Source organism: Nothoprocta perdicaria, unplaced genomic scaffold (assembly GCF_003342845.1).
Source record: "Nothoprocta perdicaria isolate Ctin4 unplaced genomic scaffold, notPer1 scaffold_4, whole genome shotgun sequence".
Taxonomy (NCBI): domain Eukaryota; kingdom Metazoa; phylum Chordata; class Aves; order Tinamiformes; family Tinamidae; genus Nothoprocta; species Nothoprocta perdicaria.
The window spans coordinates 9995321-10022247 of NW_020455643.1; the positions used below are offsets into that span (position 1 = coordinate 9995321).

At 44.4% G+C, this 26927-nt stretch overlaps 1 protein-coding gene across 1 annotated transcript in view; it reads left to right on the plus strand.

The window, feature by feature from the left end:
- Nucleotides 1–26927, plus strand: part of LPP (LIM domain containing preferred translocation partner in lipoma) — a 201495-nt gene that overhangs the window by 59525 nt on the left and 115043 nt on the right. Inside the window, exon 5 of the mRNA XM_026045353.1 lies at nt 1104–1223. Within this exon, the coding sequence (XP_025901138.1) occupies nt 1104–1223 (120 nt within the window). The remainder of the gene's footprint in view (nt 1–1103; nt 1224–26927) is intronic.

Sequence of the window (26927 nt, forward strand, 5' to 3'; positions counted from 1 at the left end):
ATGGAAAGTTTTTAGATTGGCTCTACAATAAAAATGGGCAAAAAAAGTTGGAATTGTAACTAGTTTCTAACCTGACTCTCAGCCTTATAAGTGACGTGTTCTTGCATAAAGCATAGCGGAGATCCCATTTCTGTGTTAGTCAATACTAAATCATATTGGATTACAATAAATTTGTAATCATTAGGAACTAATGAATGCCTTAGCACGTATGAGCCTGGCAGCTTTGCGCAGGCTGACTCTCTTTGACCAGCTTGCCATTTCTGTGTTGGATTGATGACTGGGGAGTTTGTAAAACAGGTAATGATCTAGCACTGCTGAAATGAAACTTAAATAAAAACTCTCTGGAGCAGTCAGTGAGCCAAAGGAGAAAGCCAATTTTTGTCTTGGGTAATGGAAGCAGCTTGGTGAGAGTGAAGGCAAACAGAGCTGGGTTGTGTGTGGGAAGTGCTGGTGTAGCCTGATGAGGCGTTACAGGTGAAATTAGGTGAGTTGTTAGGCAGTTCTTTGGTATTCACTTTTATTCATGTGACAGTGGAGCTGAAAGCGAGCTCTGCTGAGCTGAGCTCTGCAGGTGCAGGCACATGGAGAGACTCTGTCTGGGAATCTGCAGATAAGACCGACGTGGAAGGACACAGGACAAATGCTAACTAGGGCTCCAGTTCAGAAAAGGTTTAAATGTGGATTGGAGCAAGCTGGGTGGCACCTAGGTCATACCTGTTGTGGGCCAAATCAGGGCCCAGATCAGACTTCCTAGCTAATTATGTGTTAAAATACAGTTTTTCCAGCTGTGGAGACAGTGATTATCCTGCCTCTCACCTCTGCAGCAGATTGCACAAGTTTTCTAATTCTCAAAGTGAACTGAACACAATGGCACCATTGTGGGAAATGCTTAAAAATTCTCCAAAGCAGCCTAAACCCACGTGTGATGGAGGCCTTCTGCTCATGCCTGGTTATGGAGAGAGCTACAACATTTCAACGTTGGTCCTTGAAGACGAGAGAGATCACTGGGCCATGAGAGCAGCTTCGCTTGAAGACAGTTGGAAACTATGTGCCAGACCATGTMATTGGAATAACTACAACTCTTTCTCTTTTCTTCCTTTCAGGTGAATCCTGGTGGCAAGACCCTCGAGGAGAGACGGTCCAGTTTAGATGCAGAGATCGACTCTCTGACCAGCATCCTGGCGGACTTGGAGAGCAGCTCTCCTTACAAGCCTCGGACTCAGGTTGGTGGCTGATTGCATCAACTGAGAGCAGGAAACGGGCCAAAATGGGCTGCTGGAGTCAATTTGTGAACCATTTGGTATGTGTTGAGAGCAGGCGTGCCAGTTTGTCCTGATGGCATCCAGATGTGGCTGTCAATGGGAAGGAGGGAGCAGCCGCTCCGGAGGGGGCCCCGCTTCAAACGCGGCGGCACCTCTGAGCCAAGGGCCGCGGGTGGCGATTGCTGGATTGCTCTGGTGGAGATGGTTAGAGAAAGATAACTCRCCCCTCCCCCAAAAAACAGGAAAGACATTTCTTTCTCCCCAGATTTCATCAACAGTAGCTCGCGAATTAAAACCTGCTCACTTTGCAAGTGCTTTTACTCATTTTCTTTGCTAAATTTTATCTGTCGCGCTGCCAGAGCAATCCAGATATCTGCATCTCAAGTTGTTTTCTTTTGTTTTTGTTGTCTAATCAGTGGCGATGAAGTGGCTTGGATCACAGCTCGGCTGTCAGGGTGGTTGGTAACCCAGCAAAGCAGATTGGAATTCCCACTTATTCTTCTGTGTCTAGACAGGGACTGCAGGGGTGACAGGAGCTCAGCTAATTTTTGTCACTAATGTAGGTAATACTTGAGTAGAGCTATTTAAATTCTGGTAAAGTGTCATCTAGTTACAGTATGAAACAGTGACACCTCCGTGGCACTTTAAAAAGGGTGATTCATGAGATCTTTACATTCATCCCAAATGTGCTTGTGACAAGTTGTGCAGCTGCTTCTCTTTCTCAAGACGGGTCTCATTTGTTATACGTATACATTTGTAGGAATGCATGCAGATCTATGCATATGTTGTCTTTGATTAATATCAGCTCTGATTAAAGGTTAAAAAAGAGGAGAAAAAACACGTAGGGTGATACTGTGTGCTCCCATATAGGCCGTGTCTTTAGTTTTGGCCTTTTTGTTCCTTTCGCTGTTACATTTGTTTTGGATGGTTAAACATCTGCCTTCTAGAGCAGAATTGAAATAGCTGTCAGAGATCATGTACTTTGCTCCTGTTTAACTGTGTGATTTAGCATATTGTTTTTATTATTGACTAGCAAAATTATTGTTGATTTAGCAAAAGGGGAGCTCAGTCAGATCTGTCAACCTTTTGGAAACTCTAGCCCAGGCTCTAGCATCTTGACCTGTGTGAATGCCTTGCTTTCTGCAGAAACCTAAAKAGACCTTTTGCTCATTCTAGCTGCATGTGCACAATTCTTGCATAAACTTACAGACCTTGTAAACAGTCTGATTTGGGTCAATCAGAAACACAGCAGCAACGTAAACTAGATGTGGTTTGGTCCTCTTCCCAATGGATTTTGTTGTTGTTGTCGAAATAAATGGGACAGGTTTTTAGCAGTGATTGTGCTCAAGTGCTGTATCAATCTGCATTCGTTTTGTTTGTGCAGGGCAAGCACAGAAGTGTACRCTGCTATCGAGAAAGGCCCTGTAGGATCAAAACCCTAGGAGAGAGTTACCTGGAAGTGTTTTGTCCTCCCCATTTTCCTTTGTTGTGCCTGCAMAGTCGGCTGCCGTGTCTGAGAGACGTGTAACTTGTGACACCGCTTCGCAGCTTTCGTGATTGCTTGGCAGTACTGCTGGCTTTCTCCTCATACTTGGTTGAGATCTGAGATTGGGCGAATACAATGTTTTTATACCTGTGATATATCTATAAAAGATCACAGAATTCAATTGCAAAGATCTGTAGGTTTGKTTGTTTTACTGTAGAATTAGAAATAATGTTTTTGGGTGGTTTTTCTTGCTTGCAGTTCTAAGGTGTGTGTGTGTGTAGGGGGACTACAAAGATTTGTCCCCCTGAGCCCAGGAATGTCCAGGTGAGATTCCCTAGTGTGTTTGTTACAGTAGCTACATTTGACACTAGGCCAAAAAAAAAAAACACCCAAAATTTCAAATCTGGGACCAAATGCCACCTCTCTTCATTCAACTTGTCAGACTTTTCAGTGTTTATTGGTTAACATATGTATTTCCTATGAAAAGTACAATTACAGCAACTATCAACGATAGCCTTTAGGAAAAGCAAATGCCAGAGTTGAACGTGTCATCTGCTGTAATTAAAAAGTACTCAAACAAGTCCTTGAATGGTGGAACTAGAATGCAAAGCTTTGATATTTTTCTTTGTTTGATCTGTACTAAGTATTGAACCTGATGAGTCATTTGATGATCCTATAGCAGGATAATAGATTAAGCTGCAAAGTGTGAGGTACTTGCTCAGAACATCAGCACATTTATTGGATTACACCTTAGCTGACCTTCCCAAATTTGTCAGGATAATGACTGCAGATGGAAGTGTAGAGATCCAGAGAAGACTTTCCTGGTTGTGCCTGTGGAATTAAAGCATTATAATAATTTTATTGGCATACCTTGCTCTTGAGGATACTCTCATTCTGGAATAAGAGAGATTGTATTGATCTGTTTCTCTTTTTTTTTTTTTTTTAATTTATCTTAAAATAGTTTAAAAGCAGCATAAACTAAACTGTAAAATAGTCCTCGTGTGGTGGAGTCTGTGCTGCCCTGTGATAACAACAAATAGTTTTATTTAACGTGCCCTCCATGGCTCGGCATTCGTTCACCCGCAGAGCTGCACTGTCAGTGTTCTGCATGAGTTTGGGATCCCTGAAGCAGAGGGACTGTTTCCTGGATGGTAATTTTGGAAAGTCCATAATGCTTTTTGGAATGAGGAATGTTAACCTTGGATATCCCCCTATGACCAGAAAACTTCTTGCTAAAAACACTGGAGAATGATGATTCCTAGACCAGCGGGGCGCTTACGTGGGCCTTGCTCAGTGTTTTACCACTAGAGCAGATATGAGCTGGAATATAAATTTGAGATTCCTCAACTTAATGTTTTTTGTTGATATGGTGGTTTTGGTTTTCCTTTTTTTTAAGTGTGCTGCTAAAGAGATATGTGCAGCAAGACCCCAGACAAAATGTCAAATTTTGGTCCTTGAAATTTCAAATATATTCAGAAAGCAAATGTTAATATTAAAAAATAATAGTAATAAAAAAAAAGGCAGGAAAACTTTGTAGAAGAACTTCCAGCAGAGGCTGTGCAAATGAAATACTAGAAATAGCAGCATATGAAAGCTCAGGGTTTTTTGCCCCTGCTGTGTATTATGTATTGAATGCTGATTGCTTTGTTTGGTATCAGACACCTTCTGAAATTCCAACTTTTAGCCTGAATTTCCTGTAGAGTGCCTGTTTGGCAAAACAGGGCTTGGTGGGTTGCGTACAAGGTATAAGAGGTACCTGGTTTAAAGGTAATTAGCCTTTTTTAAGGATTAGTAATGGGTGGTCAACATTTACGGAATATTCACGCCATTTAGCTCTGCCAGGAGCGCCCAGCTCCGAGTCCAGACGTTCATCTTTGCTCACGTGGAGCGGTGTCGTCTGCCGTGACTGAGACTAGTCAGCAAAGAGAAGAGAGTTCCCAGAAGAGGAAAAGAAAAAGCTCCTTGTGGCTATTGGTTTGCCCAGGGGGGCTGACATATGGGCTGCGTAAAACCAGGCACTAAAGTTCTCTTCAAACTAGCGCATGCAAATTTGCTARGCTTGGCTCAGAGTCGGGTTTCCTTGTTCCTGCTGTTGGCTGAGCCCAGCCTATGGGCTTGGTGGGCACTGGCACGGCCGGGCGAGAGCAGTTGCAGCACGTTTGCTGCCGTTTCACTTGTTGTCAGGAACGTTTGTCTTTCGAGTTCAGTCAAGTGAGAGAAGAGAAGAAAATTCAGGGCTACAAGCAGCTTAAGGTTAATTTGGCAGGTTCAGAATTAATGTGCCTCTCGTGTAACGTTTGTGTGACACAGTTTGCAGTTCCTGATGGCGGGAGCTCAGTGGGATTTGGCTTTTTCGGGTGTTCAGAATATTGTTGAATCTTCAGTGCAATTTGGGCTGAAATTGGCTAAGCCGCTGCTGTTGTCAGATTTGATGCTCAAGGTAAACGTAAATGCCCAGATCTCTCTGCTATGCTGAACATGTCTAATCTGGGCATCTGTGCAGCTGTGTCAAAAGGATTTTAATTCGAGCCACACAGAGCAGCGGGGAGAACACAGCAGTGCTCTCCTCCTAACAGCCTGCACGCTGTAGCTTTCCATCGGAGGCAGGGGTGTTTCACCACGTGTGGCTGTTGCAGAGCTGTCCTGGCTGTGGAGCAGCAAAGGGAGAATGAAGCTCCTTGCAGCGACACRAAGCCGAGAAGCCTCCCTGGTGCCCGGGGCTGCTCCGAAAGGCCACGGACACCCCGCGTCTCCCTGCCTTTATAGAAGGACCATCCAGCTTCCACCGTGTCCTCGCAGGCTGGGGGTGAAGCACAGATAGAGGCTGGGCAAGCACCATGTGGGCGAGCTCCAGCGCTTGCAGCAGGGCCGCAGGGAGCCCATGCGAGCGGGAAACCCTCCCTGCCGGTCCCATCTCGAGGGCCATGGACCCTGTGGTCCATAGGGACCCTCYGAGGTGGCCCTGGAGGGAACGGCAGGGTTGGCGCTCTGGAGGAGCGAGGCCGTGGGCACAGGCGGATCCCCGCGTTYGCATTAGCCCCTCTGTGCGTGGCGGGGTGCCCCCGGCAGCAGCCGGCACGTGCAGCTTGCTCAGGCGGCGCTGATTAGCAGATGCTTGCATCGCTTGCATCTGTTGGCATATATTAAACATTAATCCTGCCGATAAGAGCATGTCTGTTAAGAGTTTTYTGAAAAGTTTGCCGAGATCCCAGATTACCAGCTTGTCACAGATGAGCAGGATAAGAGTGACCTTTGCAGGGTATTATTTTTTTTTTCCTCTGATGTACTAGCATCAGAGTGAAAATAAAGCGCCCTAGTTGTGCTGTTTCTTTCCTCTGATTTGTAATCAGATTTGCAGAAATCTTGGTGGAGTTTGCGTTCCCTTTTCCTTTTTTTCCATCGTTTGGGTTTTCTGCCTACGTGCTTGGCTACAGCTTTAGATGACAACTACTGTTGAATATATTGGACTCTAAATCTATGCAGGCATCCCAAATTTGTATGTGGATAAGGATAAACATTTACTTTGGTAACTGTGATAAAAAGCAAATAGTACCTCATAATTTGATCTTTTTTTTTCCCCTTCTGCATTCGTGATTATTTTGTGGCGAGCAGCTGAGAGGCAGTCTCTTACTTTCTAAAGCCGTCCAAGGCCTTCTACTTATTGTTGGGTTTTGTTTCCTGCTTCTTCCCCCACAATGGCACGGAGCTGTTGGACGGTGTCACCTCAGGACGTCTGTTGTCATTTCCTTTCCTTGTGCTTGTGCTTTGGCACTCGTCTYGTGGGGTCCCAGGGGGCTTCGCAAGCCATGCACATGTCAAGGTAGCCAAACACAGCAGGGAGTTGCCCTTGACTGGGATGCTGCCTCTGCTCATGTCCTTGCACAGGTCCGTGGGTCCAAATGTTGTGACAGGTAGATTTACCCCYGCCACAGCCCTGTGAAATAAAGAAGTATTTATGCTGCTTCACAGGTAAGGGAGAACTGAGGCATGGAAAGGTTAGATGATTTGTCTGGCTTGTGTACTCTGGCATGGAATGAGCTGAAGCTGGACCACTGATGCCTGTATGATCTCTAGAGGTCCCTTCCAACCTCAACCGTTCTGTGGTATCAATATACAGTGTTGCCTTGAATGGSAGGGCAGAGAATGCTTGGGCACCTTAAGGTATTTGGAGATGCTTGATGCTCAGCTACAGAATCCTAACCAGGATCCCTGAGCTGAAACACAGGTTGGTTGGTTGACATGCACAGATGGATGCTAAGGCTAAGGAAGAGATGCAGGAGAGGCCWTTAGGAGAAGGACGGAAGGAGGAGAGTTAGGGTCAGAATCTGCCCAAGACACAACTTGCAGTCCATAGGAAACAAGGCTTCCTTTGTTCTGCTCTTCATGGCTTCTGTTGCTTTTGTGTTGCCTGTTTCTGTTCTTTGCACACTAGGAACCAGCTGCGTTTCCCTCCCTGCTAGGGAAAGGAAATGGTTCCGAGCCAAAGGAGCAACCCAGCAGCTTAGATGAACACACCTGCACAGCTGTGCAGCGGATGCCCTGCATTCTGCCTGCGACTTGTAGTGCAGTGACAGCAGTGACTCTGTGAGCTCACCATTGTAGCCCACGCTCACTGCTTCTGGGGCCAAGAGCAGGGACCTGGGGCTGCACCCACAGATTGTGTAGCTGGAGTTTGGTCCTGTTGCATAGGTGGACTTAGGGGGATTGGATGTGCAGAGAAGAGGAAACATTAGCTTCATAGTCACGTCTTATTTCAGATTCATCTAGAGACCGGTATAGATGCACCTGACGTGAGTGGGAGGATGGGGRCAAACTCTTCTTGGTGGTGGCCAGTGTTAGGACAAGGGCTAATGGGTACAAGTTGAAACACGGGAAGTTCCATCTCCATGTGAGGAAGAACTTCTTGACAGGAAGGGTGACAGCCCTGGAACAGGCTGCCCAGGGAGACTGTGGAGTCTCCTTTTCTGGAGATCTTTCAGACCCGCCTGGCTGCCACCCTGTGCCACGTGCTCTGAGTGTCCCTGCTGGAGCAGGAAGGTTGGACTAGATAATCTCTAGAGGTTCCTTCCAACCTCAAACATTCTGGCATTCTTTGAGTTTCTGTTGACTTGTAGTCTTTAAAAGAGAGATAATTAACTTCTGCTGTTGTTGCTGTTTCTAAATACATTTTAAGGATGGAAGTTGCACATGTTCAGGATCCCCTAGCATTTAAAATATGGCCTTCAAAGTTTATTTTGATTGCTTACTGGAGTCTATTCGCTAGAGCATTAGTGGTTTTTCCTTGAATATATCTTATCCTTGTAATTCTCTAAGGCAGAAAGGATTTGATTCTTTTACTGTTTTGCAGATGGAAAGCTGAGGCACAGAGCCAGCTGTTCCCAGCCGTTCGCTGCAGAACGGTGCTTTGGATGCAAAGCTGTGATGTTCTCARGTAGTTTTGTCCTCTGCTGGCCCATCATGTCTTTCATGATCTGTCCTACTGGTGAGAGAGGACCTCTTCTGGGAGCCCTTCCTGTATAGTCCAAAGGCAGAACAAGCCCCTTCCCCTTCCCAGCCTCATTTCAGGTGAGATGGGAAAAGAGCTCCCCGGAAGAGTCTGTGGCCCACAGCAGAGTTAAGCCTAGGCCAAGCAGTTCCTAAACTAGACCCTGCTACCTATGCATAAATAAACACGATACATTTATTGCCTGAACATATCCCAGGAGCGCTGCAAGATGTTCCCAGTTCAGAACCGTTAACCATTAAAATAAGAGCATCCATGGATAGTTTAAGGGGCTGTGTCTATATTTGCTCTTATTGATTGCCTTTTACCTTCCTGGCTGGAACCTTTTGAGAGATGACTGCGGTGCTGAGATGCATCGCATCTTTCTGTTTATTAAAGCTGCCTAAGCTTAAAAATAAAAAACCAGCCCACATCCAAAAGCTATGAATTGATAGCTATAGCTCTTCAAATAACAGTGAATTATTCCACGCTGCTGTAGTKTCATTGTAAGGAAGTTCCTTCCTTGACTCAGACTTCTTTTTCTCTTTGCCTCACAGTAAAATGCAATTAGATGACGTACATATCGTGGCTTGGAAGCACTTGCAATTTTCTCAGCCTTATGTTGTCAACTTTTGCTCAATAACAGGATTGTGGACTGTGCCTATGTTAGCATATATTATCACCATATGGTGTTTCAATAGCGAACAGAGGCTTCTCTGAGTATGTAAGGGAAGATAGAATGGAAAAAAAAAATAGTTCAGCAAAATAAACCTAACCCTGCTACTTCCCTGCTGCAAGTGAGAGCTCTGACTGCTTTTTCTGTGGAGAATCACTAAGGCCATGATCCAATCATCCAATCACACTAGTGTCTTTTCCCACAGATTTAAAAACAATCCTCACTCCCCACCCAAAACAAAAACAAATAAACAAAAATAAAACAACAACAACAGCAGAAGATGCCTCTGGCCAGAAAATGCAGTTTTGGTGTACTTGTTTACTTCTGCTGTTGTTTGCAGGCTGAGACTGGTTCTACTCTGCCCAGGCTGCCAAAATATTCCTTGTCTTGTAGTAAATTTTCCCCCTGGAAAGTGGGAGTTTCACATGGATAAGCAGAGCAAGTTGTTTGGTTTTTAAGGCCTCGTACATCTAAGTACAAATCAGTTCATTGCAACCATCTTCTCTGGTTGCTAGCGTAACCCAGGGCGGCCGTCCTGGTGTCGTGTCCGTAAATAGCACTGGAGTTTATCTTTGGATTGGTGAGAGACTGTGGGCGTGCTGCTCGCTTCGGAGTGTTTTGTAAGGAGCTGCTGAGAGGCTGTTGCTGTCCTGAGAAAGTCGGAGCCCAGCCGAATTGCCATCTGGTACCTCGGCAAAGCTCTGGTCATCCTGAGGACACGGGCGATTTTGATTCCCTGTTCCAAAGCTGTTAGCTAGTCATCTTAGGAGGAGCAATTCAGTTTGCATCCGGCAGAAAGCCAGGATGCACATGTTTCCTGTTGGGGTTTATGTCACGATTATCAAGAAGGGAGGAGGAGGTGTTGGGATTGACTACTGAGGAGAGACCAACAGGGAACTCTCGAGTTAGACGTGGCCGCTCGACAGCCAAGACTGTTTTGTAGCCTTAAAAAAAAAAAAAAAAAAAAAAAAAAAAAAAAAAAAAAAAAAAAAAGCCGCTATTGTTCCATTGGGATTCTTTCAGGACTGTATTATTCAGCAGAGAAAGAGTATAAATAGTGGATTGAACTCTATTTATTTGTTTTTTGGAAACACTTCAACAGAGTTCACCTCAGAAGCTACAAGTGTCCAAAGTGTGAGCCTGGRGAGGAAGGTGGTCGTGAGGGTCAGTGTTTTATGATGCCCCAACAAGGCAGCACTGTCACCATGCCCAACACAGCTCTTGCTACATAACATGAAGAAATACAGCTTTATCACATGGAGGATGCTATTCAGTGCTTCTTTAGAGTAGATCTACATCACAGTTAAATTTCTGAAGTATCTCAAAGAGCCAGCACCCCAAAGTAGAGCTATACAGCACTGGAAGTCTTTAAACATTTTAGTTGTTTTGGCAAGAGTTGTGTTTAACCAGACTTGGCTTTGAGGCTGTTGAGTAATGTGGTCATTTCCAACTAATGGCAATAAAACTTCAGAGAACACCTGCTGTTTCTATATTGAACATATGTGTGCGTGCTCATGTAAAATCACAAATGCATGCAGAGAATTGAGAATAGAATTTATATTTGGCATCCTTCCTACAAATTGTATTTTAGAACGCTTTAGAAGTCTTCCTGTAAATAAAATCATTTCAGAATCAAGCTCATTAATAAAGAAAAGRAGATGAAGTAAGATATAAAGGCAAGGAAGGAAAAAGGTTTTTTGTTGTTTGGTTGGCGTTTTGTGTTATTTTTGTTTTGTTTTAAAGGCAAAACAGACATTTGATGAGTTCAATTATTTGCCGAGTGTACTCAGTGTTATCTTGGGAGGACATGTGGACAGTCTCAGGAGACTGTGTGATAGGAACTGCAGGGAGCCAAAACCAAAATGATGGGCTGATAGCTTAGAAAGTATAAATGGAGGGAACATCTGAAGATCCTTAGCTCTTTTGCTCATGAGCCAGTGCTGGATTATCCCCTATAATCAGTAGTTTCCCTAGTCTGGTTTTAAATAATTAAATGTAAATAATTCCTAACTTTCTTTGGGTGATTATTCCAGACTGGAACTTACACAGCTGCTAAGAGCTATTTGACTCGAGCGTTTCCTTGCTTGCTTTAATCTCCTTTTGCAGTGACATTTCATATATTTGTACACACACGTGTACTCATGCTATGTGGATGTACTCACTTCCCGTGCCACATATATATATATATGTGTGTGTGTGTGTGTATATATATATATATGCATGAAGAGTACAGGGAGCTTTAAATTCCCTAGTACAAAGCTGTAATAAAAGGGCTGACCGTTTGGATCTGTAATACGCCTGACCTGACAATTAAGCAAAGTTATTACTATGTCAGCCTACCAGATGGATCATCTACTCATGATGTAATGTGTATTGGAGTGCAGTTTCCTATTTTATRTTTGTTGAGCTGAGAAAAGGGGGAGAAGAGAGGGAAGAGACATTTTTATTTGAACTAAACCCACTCGTTTCAAGTGTGTTTAATGATAGCAATATGTGACAGATAAAATAAAATCCTAGGCCCTCGTCCATGTTTATTTTAATTTCAAGCAATGGGGAAAGATGGAAGAGATAAAAATTATAGACTAAAAAAAAATCTGTGTTGTAAAACAGCAGCTTGAGCCCTGGAGGAGTTTTGCTGTGCGCTGCAGGACTCGCTGAGGTGCCGGTCAGAGTTTTGCCTGGTAGGAATTTGGGATCTTGGTCCTGAGAAAGGTCGGACTGAGGTGTTTGGTATCACCCTCTTTAATTGTTGCCTCTGAGCTTATTAAAGGTAGTACAGCTGTACTGAAAGAGAGGAGGTAAGAAATATTTACCCAAAGCTATTCACCATAACTTGGACTTGCTTTTAATTTAGTCTCACTTTGTACCTGAAAAGGAGGCATGTTTTTCTGAGACCTGYGTTGTAGAAGTGTCCCCGTGACTCCCAGATCTGTCACCTGCCTCCGTGTAACCATGGTTGAGCCGTTCGGTATCTCCAGGCTGCACCTCTCCTTCTGTTAAATGGAGATAAAAACATGCCTTTGCTTGCTTGCTCAGTGCAAGCTGTTTGGGAAAGTGTTCAGTACCTGGTGCAGTGAGGATACGTAGATAATGTTGTACAATTTGTGATACTGATCTGGAYCTCTGGAACGCTCTTCTCTTAGCTCTTCTGTGAGCAGCCTTTGGGCTGGTCTGCACTGCGCCTGGATGGGGATAAATTGTCTGTCTCAAAGGCTTACGTCAAGCAGGAGGCTGAAAATTTATTCAGCTATTCCACTTTCCRTGTGACTGAACTGGCACAGCCAACAGCAAAATAGGTGTTAATTTGTATCCCTGAAATACAAGTTGCTGTTGTCCATTTTGATGCAGTTTTTTTCCCCTTGAAGAGMTTAAGACCTCCCTGTACCTCCAAACCAGGTCCCTCCCTCTGCTGAAAGACCTCTGAGCAGCTGTAAACTCATGATTCAGAGGAATATGGAGGAGATCTTTTTATTCTTTAAAGATCCTCTGACTGGGTTCCCAAGTGGAATATTGTTCTCAAAGCCAGGGATTTCTTGCTATGGAGAACTGCAGGATGCTCATAATGAGCTTTTCCTTGCAGTAGCTTTGGCTTATGTGGATATGTCAGTGCACCAGCACTAGATCCATTGCATGCCATTGACCTGTTGGTTGATTTGCTGTTGACTTCCCACATGCAAAAGGAATTGCATTTTCAGTTCCTTGGAAGACTTGCCCTTGGGGATTTTTTTTTAGTCTTCTTTTTCTGCCAAGTTTTCTAGAGCATCTTGAATGCTGGCTGTTGTGAGGGAATCAGCTTCCACTCTGGCTTGGCTCCTTCAATAAAAGCATCAGTATCCTGCTTCCTGGACACAGATAAATGTTTTTGTAATGTTATAGCACCTTATAGTCTGTGACTGAGCCTGGAGGGAAGTCGCATCTTGAGTGCAGTCGAGTATGTTTTGTCCCAACTCAGATCATCACTGTGTTTGTTTACTGCTGCTTTTCTGAAAGCAGCACAAGTCTGGGTTATAGAAAAATACCCTGCTTGGATCAGAACTTGAAATTTGAGCCTTGTTTCTTGAGTATCTTCAGGCATTAGAGTATGTAGACCTAAAATTAATAACCCAAGACAGTCCATCCTAGGTCGTAGGAATGGGTGCTCCAGCACAGCTTCCTTCCCAATGAATATCAAGAAAGAATGCAGCAGGTTTATAGTAATACTGTCCCAGAATATTTTCCCTCTATCAAAGATTTGCAGTTCATAGATCTAGTGAGTCAGAAATTATATCTTTAAAAATACTCATTTGTTTTTCTCCCTTGTCCAATCATCCAGTTGCTCTCTGAACTCATGTAAACTTCTCATTTTAAAACATCCTGTGTTAAAATAGTCCCAGGCTTTGGGGATTTTGTTTCTGGTAAGTCTGTGACTTTGCCGTTTGACTTCCTTTTCCAAGTAACTTTTCCAGTGCCCTTTTTTTTCCAGTGTATTTTTCAGCCCTTGCAGATTTAAATGCTTTGCGTTGGTTTTTGATCTCTTTGAATAGATTTTAGCATAGTGGTTTCTAAAGACACTGTCCATGGGCACGTGAGTGCTCCCAAGTGCAAAGTGGTAGGAGAGATCCTTGGTGGCCCTGCTGGCCACCAGAAATCTGATATAGCTGTAGTACCTTGCACCCAGGCTGGAGCTGTGCTGGTCTCTTCCCTTCCATCTCTCTGGCATGTCCCTCCTGTTTTCAGTAAGACTTTCAACTGCACTGACTTTCCCATCTGTAAGACAGAGCCAGTGCTAATCACATCTACCACCTGGCTGCCTAACCTTAGAAAACGTTTTTGGATCTTGAGSTGAAAATTCTGCACAAAACATCTTGTTTTTGTCAGCTTATGTAAAAAGTGTCTCTTSCAGTGAAAAATTAATATAGCAAAAACTTTTATTTTGTATAAGGGAATTCAGCATCAGATTTTTCCAGATGACTTCATATTTCATATTATAGGTTGTGTGATGTTAATTTAAGTTCTGTGGAGAGATGAAAATACTCAGCGTACTTTTGTGATTTATACTAGGATTTGATCAGTTTATTAGTAGTCTGGAGGATCTTTTAGAAACATCTAAGAGTTCAATACATTAGACGTGAGATACATACGCAAATGTTTGTTCTTTTACTGCTAAAGATAAATTAAGGCTTGAGTCTTCTTGGGCTGAAATAACTAGCAGGTCTCCAGCTCTTTTTCTGTCTCGCAGAACTCCTCTGTACAAGCCAGTATGCCTCTAATGTGCTCTGCATTATTTTGCTGCTTTAACATGGAGACCTGTAGAGACAGTGAAAGCCCTGTATAGAAAGTATTGTATAGTGAGGGAGGGAGCCCAACAAAGCTAATTATACAGACACTCCCACTCTATTACCCTTCAGAGAAATTGAGCCTAACATTCTGCTCTTAAGCTCGTTAAGCCATTCTTTTTGGGTGCAAGGATCTTATTTAGGGAATGAAATAGCTACACAGTGTAATCAGAGTGGGAATTGGAGCAGATCATTATATTTACTCATTTGATTAGCCATAAAATAGCTACTGAAATCCCCATTTTAAATCTGCTTAGCAATTGTGCAGCAGTGTAAACTGGGTGTGCTAATTGGGAAAGAAAAAAAACATTGTGGTATTTTTTTATAAGTAATAAATATATAAACACACACACACGCACACACACACATTGTGATCCTGTCTATGTAAATAACCTCTTCCCCGCGGGTGTTCTCGCCTCCTAGTTGTTCAAGATCTGCCTGCTTCCAACTGCGGAGAAGGGGGAACTAGAGGATTCTGGATGTCTGCTTTGGAAAACGTGGAGTCTTGAAATTAAATTGCGTCCAGAGAGGTTTGGATTAGCTGCTAGGGTAAAACTACTGGAGGAGGAATAGGTAATCCTCAAAAACAACTGCATTCCTGGAGGGTTTTTTGGTCATGTTTGGTAAATATCTGTTGAAAAGAGCTGAGCCATCCCCATGGTGAGAGAGAGGAGTGGACTGAACCACCTCTCAGGGTCCCCTTGGGGCTGTTTTCTGTGATTTGGCAGGGAAATTTATGGTAAGATTTCCTTAAGAAAGGTAAGGAACAGTCAGTGGATTGTCTTTGAGCAGGTGTCCCTTCCCCAAAGGAGCTGCTGTCTTGGGAGCACTCTCCATAGGCAGCGAGGCCTCCATGTGTGCTGAGGAGACCTGCAGGCCTCGGTGCACTGCGTGCAGCTGAGGATGTCCTGCTTTCTCTCTAAGAATACGTCAGTGCCCTGCTGCTGATCTGCCCGTAAAGGCTTGGAAACGAGCCATTACTGAAGGTTTCGTTCTCTGGCTTCCTTTGCAATCTGAGAGACTGGAAAAGCAGAGCAGATGTTCTGCAGGCAGCAAGCTCTCTAGTCTCTGGTTTCCTTGTTCAGAATGGTCATCATCTTCTTAATGCTTCTCAAGTATGTAATATACCTTTAGGAAACTAAGCAGCTGCAAAAATAATTTGAGTTTGTTCTTTCTGTTTTCTCTCTTGTTCTTTTTTTGCCTTTTGTACCAACATGAAAGAGCTAAATAAGCTTCCTTACAGAAAGGAAACTTCTTTTTGAAGGTATTGAGCTATATGGGGGACCAAAGACAGTTGACAAGTGTGTGTTGGGGTGCTTTTCTTTACAGGACACTGTAAAAGTCATGTTAATACTGCAAAGAAGTGAGTTGTTCCTGTGGTGGTGTCTGTGAATGGCAAGGTCTTTGGGTAGCAAAGAGGATCGGAGTGAGAGCTTCACCACTCTGTGAAATAATGCAATAAGTTTTYGGCCTGGTGACTTCTTGTGGGGCACAAGTTCTACAGTATTTCCTTATGAGCCATCGGTTTAACTGGCACTCAGGGTTATCACTTGGAAAGGRTCAGAAGTCAAGAAGTCATCTCCAGAGAAGCCCAGCACGGTCCYTTTCAGAGATGTCCTGGGGACCTAAAGGAAACGGTGTCAGGGAAAACAGTGCTGGCATGGGTTGTTTGTCACCTGCTCTGCTGCAAGAAGACTTTGGTCCCTGGGGTGCTCTGGCACTTTGCCACAGCACTAGATTGTGTAGGCAGGAGGTTGGGGAGGAAAAGAAAGAAAGGAAAAAAGACCTATTAGGCCAAGCATTCCTAATATAACTTCACAGTGAAGAGAACAAGCATCTGACTTATAAGGAGGTTAGAAGCACACTGTAAATTTTAATGAACACCTAATTCTGTTTTTAACGGGTCCGGGACACCTGCAATTGGATGTTATAGCAATTGGTTGCACTGCATTGCTCTAACAAGCTGAGGCCCCACCTGGCAGGCAGGAGCAGTGAGGTCTAAGGAGAGGATGCATGGTTCGGTTTTCACTTGATTACAGCAGAGCAGATATTTATGGTCTTTCTCTGAAGTGTTGAACACCTGTAGCAGTCATTGAAATTAATGGAAACACTCAACGTCCTTGCCAATTCTTCCCCTTTTCTTAGAAATGCATGTTGAGTTGTGCTTTAATTTTCAGACTTTAAAACTGCAACCTAAAAAGCTCTCACCCAAACACGTTACATTCCGTCATCTTTGATGGAAATTAATCACATATTGAAATGTAAGTGTTCTCCTGAAGGGAAACGTGTGTAAACGTGCACGTGGTGCTGCTGCCTGGCCCTCTTTGAGGTGAGCATGGTGTGTCACCTCTGCAGAGATCACTGCCTTTGTGGCCTGGAAGGTCATTACTCTGCTTGGTGTGTTCATGTGTGTTCCTGCAACTCAGCTTCTATTGGCTTTATCCCATCTTTGAATCTCTGGAAAATCAGATGCTTTCTGTGCCACAGGATTTGGAGAGCCCAAGTCCCTTCTCTCAAACTCTATTGGGTGGTTATTCTCTGTGTGTAGAGTAATTGGCCAAGTAAGTGACCCTCCTAGAGAAACCTTTCCAATTGTTGGACTGGACTCTTGCCTTCTTGCTGACCTAGGCAGCTCAAGACAGTCATGAGTGAATGTATCATGGCTCATGACCCCTTCAGAAAAATGAGTGCTACAGCCACAGGTATAATAGGTGCAACATCACCTCCCAAAATAGATGCCTGTGGAGAATAAAATRTTGCATGAAGGGAGTTTCAAATAAGTGGTGTTTGTTACCCCAACTCCGTGCTCTGCTCCACATATGAAACAACCTCCGTGCTTTTCTGAGGCTGCTCCACCTCTGTCTTCCCTTTGTTTTCAGTCCTGGAAAGCCATGGGATACGCTGCTGTGGCTGCATCTTCCTCCTGATTTCATCTCCAGCCTTGATTGAACTCAGAAACACAACAAAGTTCTCAACCGTGTCTCAAAGACACTCCAGCAAGCTGAATTTTGGGATCTCCCTTTGCCACGYGTGCAGCGAGTGTGGCAAACTGTAAAGCCTCTCGCCGTGTCACTTAAATGTTACCATCTCTCAAGCTGTCACGATGACTTTTAAATTTAAGCGAGGGCGAGGGCTTCCTTTTCACATCAACAATCGCACCCTTTCCAGAGCTGCGTGCGCGGCYGCCCGCGTTGTTGTTCAGGGTTTATTCCTGGGGTTATTCCCTGCTTTCCCGGGGTTGTTCCCAGTTCACCTGTCGGCTCCCCCAGGCCTGCGTTTAGATCAGGTCACGCAGCTCCAGTGTTCAGCCAGGCAGATGTTTCCAGCCAAGAGCTTAACTTTTCCTAATAATTTAGTGTCATTTGCATAGGGTTCTTTCCCTTCCAGGGAAAAGTATATTCTTGTAATCTGATCTAAAAGGGCTCCTAGAGGAGCTATTTGACTATTTCTCTATAAGTATGCAATAAATTTCCCAGGAGGACTGGTGCTCTTCTGCTTAGTGGAGGAGTGAGAAAGTGTTTAGCAAGATTTCCCAAGAGATGCTCCTGAATGTGTCTATTCCGTAGACATATCTGCTATTAGTGCTTGTGTTAGGGACATGCAACAGTGCATAGAAGCTGCTCTGGCTTTTATGGTSTCACTTCGGAGCGAGTTTCCTGTTCTGGAGGAGCTGGTGTCACCAATACTTGTATTTGTTCCCAAGGACGTGGGTGTCTCTGTGGAAAAAGTGACTCATATAATCCTCGGCCTTCTTAATGCCTGCTGTGAAGTGGGTCTTGGAATGATGTCTTATGTTGCCTCCTGGCTGTTCATATGGAAATGCAGCATGTCTCAGTTCTCATAGCAAATATTAGAGGTGAATGTAGATGAATATGTGAATGGTAGAGCCCTTTATGTCCAGTTGCAAATTTTGGAAAGTCTCTCTTGTTCCATGATTTTTTTTTTTTCCCTCAGGCATTGTGGAAATCCTTTTGGGATTTAGGGAGCAACGTGACTGAGAGGTGTGCTCATGTGACAGCAACCGAGGATTCATTACACTCCAGGTGAACCCATCAGAAGTTCCTGGCCCCTTCCAAATGACATAATGTCCTCTGCAGCAATGCTCACAGGAGCCCAGTGAGTCYGAGGGTACTGTATGCCCTCCTGCTCCTCATTCAAAGGAAACGTGCAGTGCTTTTACACGAAGCACTAGCAGGTGAGGAGGTGGTGAGCTGCAGAAAGGGTCCAAGGCAAAACTCCCAGCCACTCATATAAGTGGTGAGATGCTGGTGGGCAAGCACGCAGTTGCGAGATGCTGGTTGTGGAGAAAATGAAAGGAAATCTTGAAAGCCGTGGGAAACTGGTCCTCAACATCTGAGTAGGAAAGTATGTGCATTCAGCATCCACAGGGAGCTCTGCGCTCCGTTGGGCAAAGAGGTATGAGTCAAAGAATATCATCTGTGTTTTTAGGCAGCGGTATTAGYGCCTTTTAGTTCATCAAGGGCAGTGTTTTGCAGGTGTCCTTTTCAAGGCTGAGTCGGGAGGTGAGACGGCCACTGGTTTTGTGGAGCAATCTGTGCACAAAACATCCTGGGACCCYCCTACCTGCAAAGACCAGGTCCCTCCTGCGATGCTCTAATCTGGTTTCTCCCTGGCCTTTGGGCTGCCCGCTCCCTGGTGACCTCCATGTTCTGGATGTGCAGGAGATGGTGCTGAAACGTCCCCTTCCTGGCGTCAAAACTCCTTGTGTGCCGCCCAGCCCCGTCCCGAGCACCGGCTTGGGGTCATTGGGACTGCATGGGGATGAGCGGCCGCCGCTCCACGTCCCCACGCAGGCGCTTCGGAGCCCGCCTGCGCATGCGGCATCTCTGCGCGTCCCCCTCTCATTCGGGGCTTGCGGAATGACTAAGTGGTGCTGACGGCGTCAGTCGTTGGCCCGTATTAATTATTTCCGCGGGTTTTATTTACTTGCGTGTCCCCTATGGGAATGCTGTGCATACAGATCACAGCAGCACTTAATTTTATTGCAGTAAGCAGCTGAGGCCGGGTAAGGCGGGGGGGAAGAGGAGGGAAGGGGTCGTGTATGCGTCAGCCCTGTCAGGCTTTTCCTTCTGTTGCATTTGTGCTGAGGTTTTTATTATCATTAAGCCGATTGTATCTGTGGCACAAAGGGCTGAGTTACCTCGGTAACCACACTAGCTGGGATGATAATCCATTTATAGCATCACTGCTCAGGTCTGATTAAATTAGCATGCTGATGACGTAAATGCTTGGCTGGGTGATGCTGACGAGGCTGCTCCTAATAGGAACTCTCGCCCTTACATTTATTCTCATTTATTTCATGAGACCCCTGCAGGAAATGTACAGAAATAAGGCTACAGATGATTGACTCTTGTTTTCGGAACAACTTGTGCTGCTCGCAGCGATTTATCCGTGCGCAGACGGCAGCATGTGCCCCACGCCGCCGTCCTTCCCGCTGCAGAATTCCCCACACAGCCGAGTTGGAGCCCGAGTCGCGAGCCTGGCTCGCCATCTGCCACGGCAGCATCGGGAGCAGCTCCTCTGCCTCACGCATTATTGCCAGACACTGCTAAAAGAGAAATCAAGAGGGTAATAATAAAAGGAACACCCTGGTTCTTTCCTCCCCCTTGTGAGTTCCCTGCAAACACAGACATTCTTTTACTCGTTGGAAACRAGCCGGTTCTTTATGTCTGCGTTTTCATCATTGAACAATAATGTTCAGCGCAAGTAGTTAATGCCGTGTGGATCAAATGCTTTCAGCATCTTCCRTGCAGCCCCTTGAGGGAAAACACTGACAACTGTACGGTCACATAGCAGTGCCTGTTGTTTGATGAAGTGGCGAGAACAAGGGGACTGAGTGTTGCTGAAACTCCTGGGTTCTCTTCCCAGTCCTGCCTCCGATTTACTGGATAAGCAGTCTGCGGGGTGAGCTGCTTCCTAGTGGGCCCTCTTGGGCTCTTAATACTTGAGGGTTTTTTTTTTATCTGTAAAAAAAAAAAAAAGAATTAAAAACAAAACTTTCCTCCTTTTTGCAAGAGGCGTGCAAGTGATTAAATGTGCTTAAGTTCTGAGAGTATTTGGAGCTCCTCAGGTGGAAACTCTGCAGGTTCTGAACAATTTACCATTTTAATTGTCAGGTTTGATTTATCCAGTCAGCGTAGAAGGATTTAAAAGGAATCTTTGCACAAAAGCAGTTTGGGGATGGTAGACTAAAATGTAATAAATTTTAAGTAGCAATAAATAGTTTGGTGTTTACCCTGGAGTATAAGCAGATGTSGCTCCCCAGAAACCGCTGGAGCTACACCTGCTTTGAGTCGGATTTGGACTTGGAAATCTGTCATTCGTAAAATAAACAGCATGATTTCAAGGCATGAATGCGAATGGGCCGGTGCTGCGGTTTTCTGGGCCTGCAAATTCCTGACTGATGCTTGCAGGTCTTTTCCAGGGAAATGCAGCTGCGAGGGAAAAGGCGAGTAGGAGGAGGGAGCTTGGGTGCACGGGATCAGGCCACCTCCCCGGCTGTYGGCACCAGCCGCCCTGTGCGTGGGGTGTTTGGTGCTGTGGGGAAAGCGACCTCCAGTTCTGCCAGCGGGAACACGGAGCAGCTGGTGCCCTGGGATCGCTCCGTGTCTGTGTCAGCATCCCGACGTGCAGGTCTACAGAGTTCGGGGTGAGGGAGGATGGGGATTTGGGCTCCTCTCTTTGCTGTAGCGTGTGTACCTGTGTCAAGTAATGAGACATTGCAGCCCCCTGCATCTGCAAAGCCCCCGACTCGTCTCAGGGTGGTTCCTTGTTTGGCACTTGATATTTTCCAAGATCTCAAGCTATTTTCCTACGAAGATCTGGGTGACTGAGCTTGAGTTTTGGGGCCTCCGGCAGGCATGGGGCACACGTGTGCGCCAGCCGCGCCGCTGTCGGCGCCGGCTCTGCTCGCCAGCCTCCCGCAGCAGCAGCAGGTGCCGTTTATTAACAAAGGTATTTTGTTGGGTTTGCCTCTGCTGGGGGCTCAGTTCAAAGCAGTCGTGTGTTTGCAAGTCCCGCACTGGTGGCTGGGGATGCTGTTGCACAGGCTGGGTATATCTGTGTATATCACGCCGTGCGTTAATCCTAGCAGCAGAGAGATTAAGCTTCCTAACAGCATAGCTGCCTTGGAGAAAGCCTTACCCCGAAGCTTTTCTTCAAATTTAAACTTTAATGGCTAGCACCRTTAATTTACAATTTCCAGTGTGAAAAATGCAAAAGCTATTGGCAGTAGAATATCTATTGCCCTGACAGCTAATTTGGGTGAGGGGCTGTGCTGCTCCTTGGTGCAGCTTTGCAGGGCTGCTCTTCCCACAGAGGTGACGGGCACGGAYGTTGTTTTGCTGCTGCTTTGAGATAACTTGAGTTTCTGGTGGAAGGAGCTGCCTCCAAGTGACACAGGCTTATGGTGCCCCACTCACCACATGGGAGGGTAGGAACCACTAGCAGGAATGTCCATCACGGAAGAGCAAGGCCTCTTGACTGTACTGGGGTTTGTGAAGTTACCCTTTTCTTCATCAGTTCCATCTCTGCTTAATCAATCCTCTCCTGACTRCCACCCCTTCTTCTCCCGACCTCTAGGCTGCAGCTAACAGGAGAACAGGAGCTGGCAGCTTCTCCTCTGGCAGCATTTGCAAGCTGGTTGTCAGTATGACCATGTCGAGGGTAGTACCTGCTTATTCCGTATGGATGGTGAGAGCCAGCTGAGGACCAACYCCCCTGCTTTTTTCTTTTTTTTTTCCCTTTCTCAAGGAATTGTTCAAAAGTAGTTTATTTGGGTTCAAAAGCTTTGCCCCCTGACTTGGTTGTCAGAAGGAGAAGTGACTTTGGTTCTAACGRGCTCCCTGCCCAACTCAAACAACAACCACGCTGCAGGAGGGGAAGTCCCACTGAAATTCCCCTCCCTTCCCCACAGCTTTCTGTGATTTCTGGAGTGAGTGCTCTGCCTTAGATGGCCTGGAAATTTTCATTATAGGTGAGCAAAATTTCAACTCATTTGGCTACCAAATTAGAGCAAGGCAGGGGATGAACAGTAATAAAAATCCTGTTTGTTGAAACAGACATGTTCTTGCTCATTTGGAGAGAAAAAAAAAAAGGAAAAAGAAAAAAGAAAGAACGCCTCTCATGTTTGCATGTGTTTTGATTTTGATGCTGTTAGAGCCTGGTCCCTCTCCCTTCTGAAGTCCTTGGGATATTTGTATTTGCTTCCATTGGAAGAAGAATGCCTTGGTGCGCTCTCCTTCAATACCATGGGGATATCTTTATATTTTTGGAAGAGGGGGAAACAGTTGTTTTTTTAACCTTTTATGTTGTTGTTCTAAAGGAAAGTTTGCTGCTTATTATCTCGCCGGCTTTTATCTGGTGCTGAGTCATGGAAGTGAGAGAATGTGTAGGCGTCTTAGCATAAGAGAGAGTAATTCTGTCATTTAAATTTACAGACAGTTATGCTTTCCAGAAAACTTTTTTTTTTTGTGGCTTGCAAAAGCGATTAATCTGCTGCTGAACTGACAAAGGAGGTTTTTCTGTTTAAGAATTTTTTTGAAAGCAAGAAAATCTGTTTCTGCTTATAGGAAATAATAAGGTAGAGATCAAAATTAAGAAAGAAATCATACTGGGAGAACAGAGGAGAAAACGYTCCCTTTCCCAATTATGTTTTTTCCTTTTATTCACTTTATCTGTCTATCTGTGCATCAGGCTATATATGTGTCTGTGTTATGGAAAAGTCCTGTGGACTTTGATAGATACTAAACTAAATGTAGTAGAAATAGGGCTGAGTTCAGCACTGTCGATTCCAACTGTTAAAAATATCGGGGATCAGTTTAGAATGACTTATATTTTGTCTTGGGAGAAAAAGAAGAGAAAAAAAAAAAAGTTTCCTTTTAGTTTTCCCTCTGGCTTTTTAGCTGTTACCATGTGGCAAGCTTTTCTTCTGCAACCTTGAAAGCTACTTTTATTTTTAATGAAGACCTAGATCTCAATTAAATATTAGTCTGCAGTAGTACTAAGAGAAATAGTCTCTTTCTTTCTTTATTTCTTTTTGWTAATGCTTCTGAGTTTTCTTTTACCATTGAAAAAGGAATTAATTCCAACTGAGCTAATACCTTTCCATCTCRGACAGGTCCTCAGTGGTTTAGTGAAGTGGTGTGGTGATGTTAGAAGGATGAATGTAGTGATTGGACTAGGTCCTTTCCAACCTTAAGGATTCTATGATTCTGTGAAAGTTGAAGCATCTTTACCAGGTTTTGCCAAATTTGTGCAAGACAAAAATTCGGTGGAACAATCTGAAGTGATTTTATTAATCACTCTCCCCATTCCTGAGGACAAACCAGATGTGAAGTACCAAGTCCTGATGTGTTAACATGACCTTGCAGCAGGGATGGGGTGAGGGTGCAAAAGCTTGGGCTRCCTCCAGGCTAGAGTTCATCCCGTAAGGAAGAACGTTATGTGGTGCAGAGCTTGTGCTGGCTGAGGATGAGATGAAGCAGGAGGGGACCTCTCCAAGCTCCTGTCCCTGGCTTGGGCAGCCTAACTGCAGTGGAGCTGGGCTCCTGCCACGCATCAAGGTCCTCCCAAGTAGCCTTGGGTAGGAGAGGGGGCAGAAGGGCCGCCTTGTCCTTCCCACCTTGTCCTGTGGCCTTCAACAGAAGATGCTTTGTGGACTGTAAGTGGACTGTTGGGTTTTTTCGTGTCACATGAGGCTTTGGAAATCACGTTTTTTTCCTCCTATACTGTGGCTGTCTATGGCTTCTAGGAAAAGGTGAGCTGTCAGCCCCGTGGGGTTTCTTGTTCAGGGCGAAYGGGCTCTGCAGTTAGGTCTGTTCACTGGAAAGCCATGTGCTGCAGCTGGACTTCTAAATTAAAGCGGGGAGGGAATTAACCTGGCTTAACCTAAGTTCTGACAATTCCGTTGAGAGGCCAGTGACTCATTTAGAGAATCCAGAGAGTCCACAAAGGCTCGAATTATGTTTCTGAGAGCTTATAGAAGGTCATTGCTTTGTGTTTTAACAATTGGGTCCTGCAGTGAATTCTTGTGGGTTGTTATGGAAAAGAGATTTATTAGTGACTTGTGATGCCAGGACGCTCGGTCTGTGTATAATTTTTTCTTAAAACACAAAAATGTAATGAACCACCAGAAAGATGCAGTGCTGGCTGGGAATGAAGGATGCATTAATCCCACCTTAAACTGAGATCCAGACCTGAATTCTCCTCGGTCTTCTTGATTCCAAATCTGGAGCTTCATTTGACCTGCAATAAACAGGAATCAAAGCCACGAAACTTTGTTTTGGATCCAAAATTCCTTGCAGTTTTTGGGCGTCCACTGCTGAGTTTTGGATAGTGTTGATCCCTTGTTAGAGCACTGCTGAAGCCAAGCTGCTCAGAAGGACTAAATTAATACTCCCTCATCCCAAAGATTTTAGCATTTAGTGCTTCTACCCCAGGGCTAGAAAGACACTGCTTCAAATTCTGAAGGGAAAAAACGTCAAAATCAGTTAGGCTACAAATCCCCGTTGCCATCAAGTAGGTATTTATACATCCAYGGGAATTTATACATCCAAGGGAAGCCGTGAAGAGAGAGGAGGGTACGTGTGTCTGTCCGGAATTCGCGAGCCCGTGTTTAGGTCCTCGCTCGGGCCCAGGTCAGGGTGCAGAGCGGGGCTGCGAGGCCGCCCGGCCGAGGCCGTCACGCTCAAGTGGCCTCTCAGAGGTGCTGCAGCCTTAGTCCAACGCAGACTATATTTAGCCCGGGTTATCAACTCCATTTGCTTTCGTTCAGCTTACCGCGGTATTAATTGCACGCGTTCTCCTTACGTGGGCGTTTTGAAGCAGAGGAAGACGATCCTCACCGAGAGGAGGTTGCCTCGCGGAGATTCCCTCCAGCTTGCACAGAAACCTCCAATGTCTCCATCGTGGGGGGGAAAATCCCTCCGGATTCATAGGCAATAGTTGGCCAAATCCTGCCCTGCCACAGCCAGTGTGTTTGAAGTGAATCTATTGGAGTCAACAGCCTCGCTTGAGCTGGCACGAGTGTAACTGAGATCAGTCTCTGGCTTGACACCAGTTTAACTTGGGCAGACCCAGRTATTAAAGAATATTCTGGGTCTTCGCCCTAGCTGTGATAAATTTAATTATTTATTTAAATTATTTTGATCTAAGAACAGCGTAAGCGGGGAAAATTATAAATCAAAACTTAATAKGGCTCATTAGGTCGTTKCTGATGAAGTTTAACAGCCTTTTTCCTCAGACTACTGAGCTGAGAGGAGCGAGGTGTGTAAGAATGTCTGGTATTAAACTAGGGTATGGGGTTATGTTGCTTTGAAAAAAGTCAGTGTTTTTGGACAAAGTATTCAGCAATATGAATCGTTAAAAAACACAGCCCTTGTTTTGGTTAAAAACACAGGGGAGATATTTTTCTTCTTTTTTTTTGGTGTTTTTTATATTAAAACTCACAATGGCTATTTGTGGTTTTGTGTCCTCAAGGCGTATTGAGGAAAACTGGATTAATTTACAATGTCATTTACAACGGAACCAAGCCTAGTGAGGCAATGAATTTGACATTGCTTTATATGGGCGTTTTGAGTGGTATTGGTATGATGTTAAGTATGGAAAATGCCAGTTCAGATTCTATATTTTTATCAGTGTAATGTGTTTTTTAAGTAAGTTTATTAGCCACATACTGAATATATTTAAATCTTCTCTGAAAATAGGAAAACAGTGAAGAAATAGTGATTATTCTGAGTTAATATCTTATTTTTAAAATATTCTGTCTAGCTTTCTGTATTGCTTTTGACTTTAGTATTGCTGTTTCACACATGGCAATTTTCTTGTGCTATAAATTAATAGTCTCTTTCACTTTCCTGACTTTTTACAGTACTGTCCTGGTGTTTTGACTAGACATGTTTCAGTAGGTAAATTCTGTATATTTCTGTATGTGTATTTATATGCATGCATAGTAATAATAATAATATTAAAAAAAAGAAAAGCAGGTGAAACGAAATCTTTCCAATCAGATATATTTCTGACTTATCTTGGAATCTGTGATRTTATGGAAATACTAAGGTATTTTGGGTAGCAGCAATAGCCTGGGCAAACAGATAAATGAGGGAACATTCCTCTCCTTGGCAAAAGGAGCCATCTGGGAAACCCGTTAAATTTGACCTCTTGTTGGAGCTCGTCAGCCTTTTGGGAAGGTGTCCATTGGATCCCACAGCAGAATCAGCTCTCTGTGATAATCTAYGAGTCTCTTACGATTTTTTTTGGATTGATAAGTTACTATTTTTGATGAGGTTCTATAGGGCTTTTTTTYCTTCTTCTGCTAATCACGCAAGTTACTAATTCAAATCATTTTGTAGCCCACTAAAAATATTGGCAGATGATGGTGGGTTCTGGACCTCAAATGAACCATAAGAAAGCAGATGTTGTATGAACACAGAATTGTTCACTGAGGCTTCTGCTCTTCTGCACTACTATCTACGCAGGCTTCAAAATGTGGGGAGGAGAAGACTAAAAACACRTGGTTTTCACAGGAAATAAAAAGACAATACTAACATTCGAAAATGGTTATGCCCTGTGGTAGGATAATTTTTAAAAGCTGGTTTAAGAGACTTTCGGAATTTGAAAAGATAAATAGATTATAAATGCAAGCAATGCCACAAATAAAAGGAATTGTAAACAAATAACAAGTAAT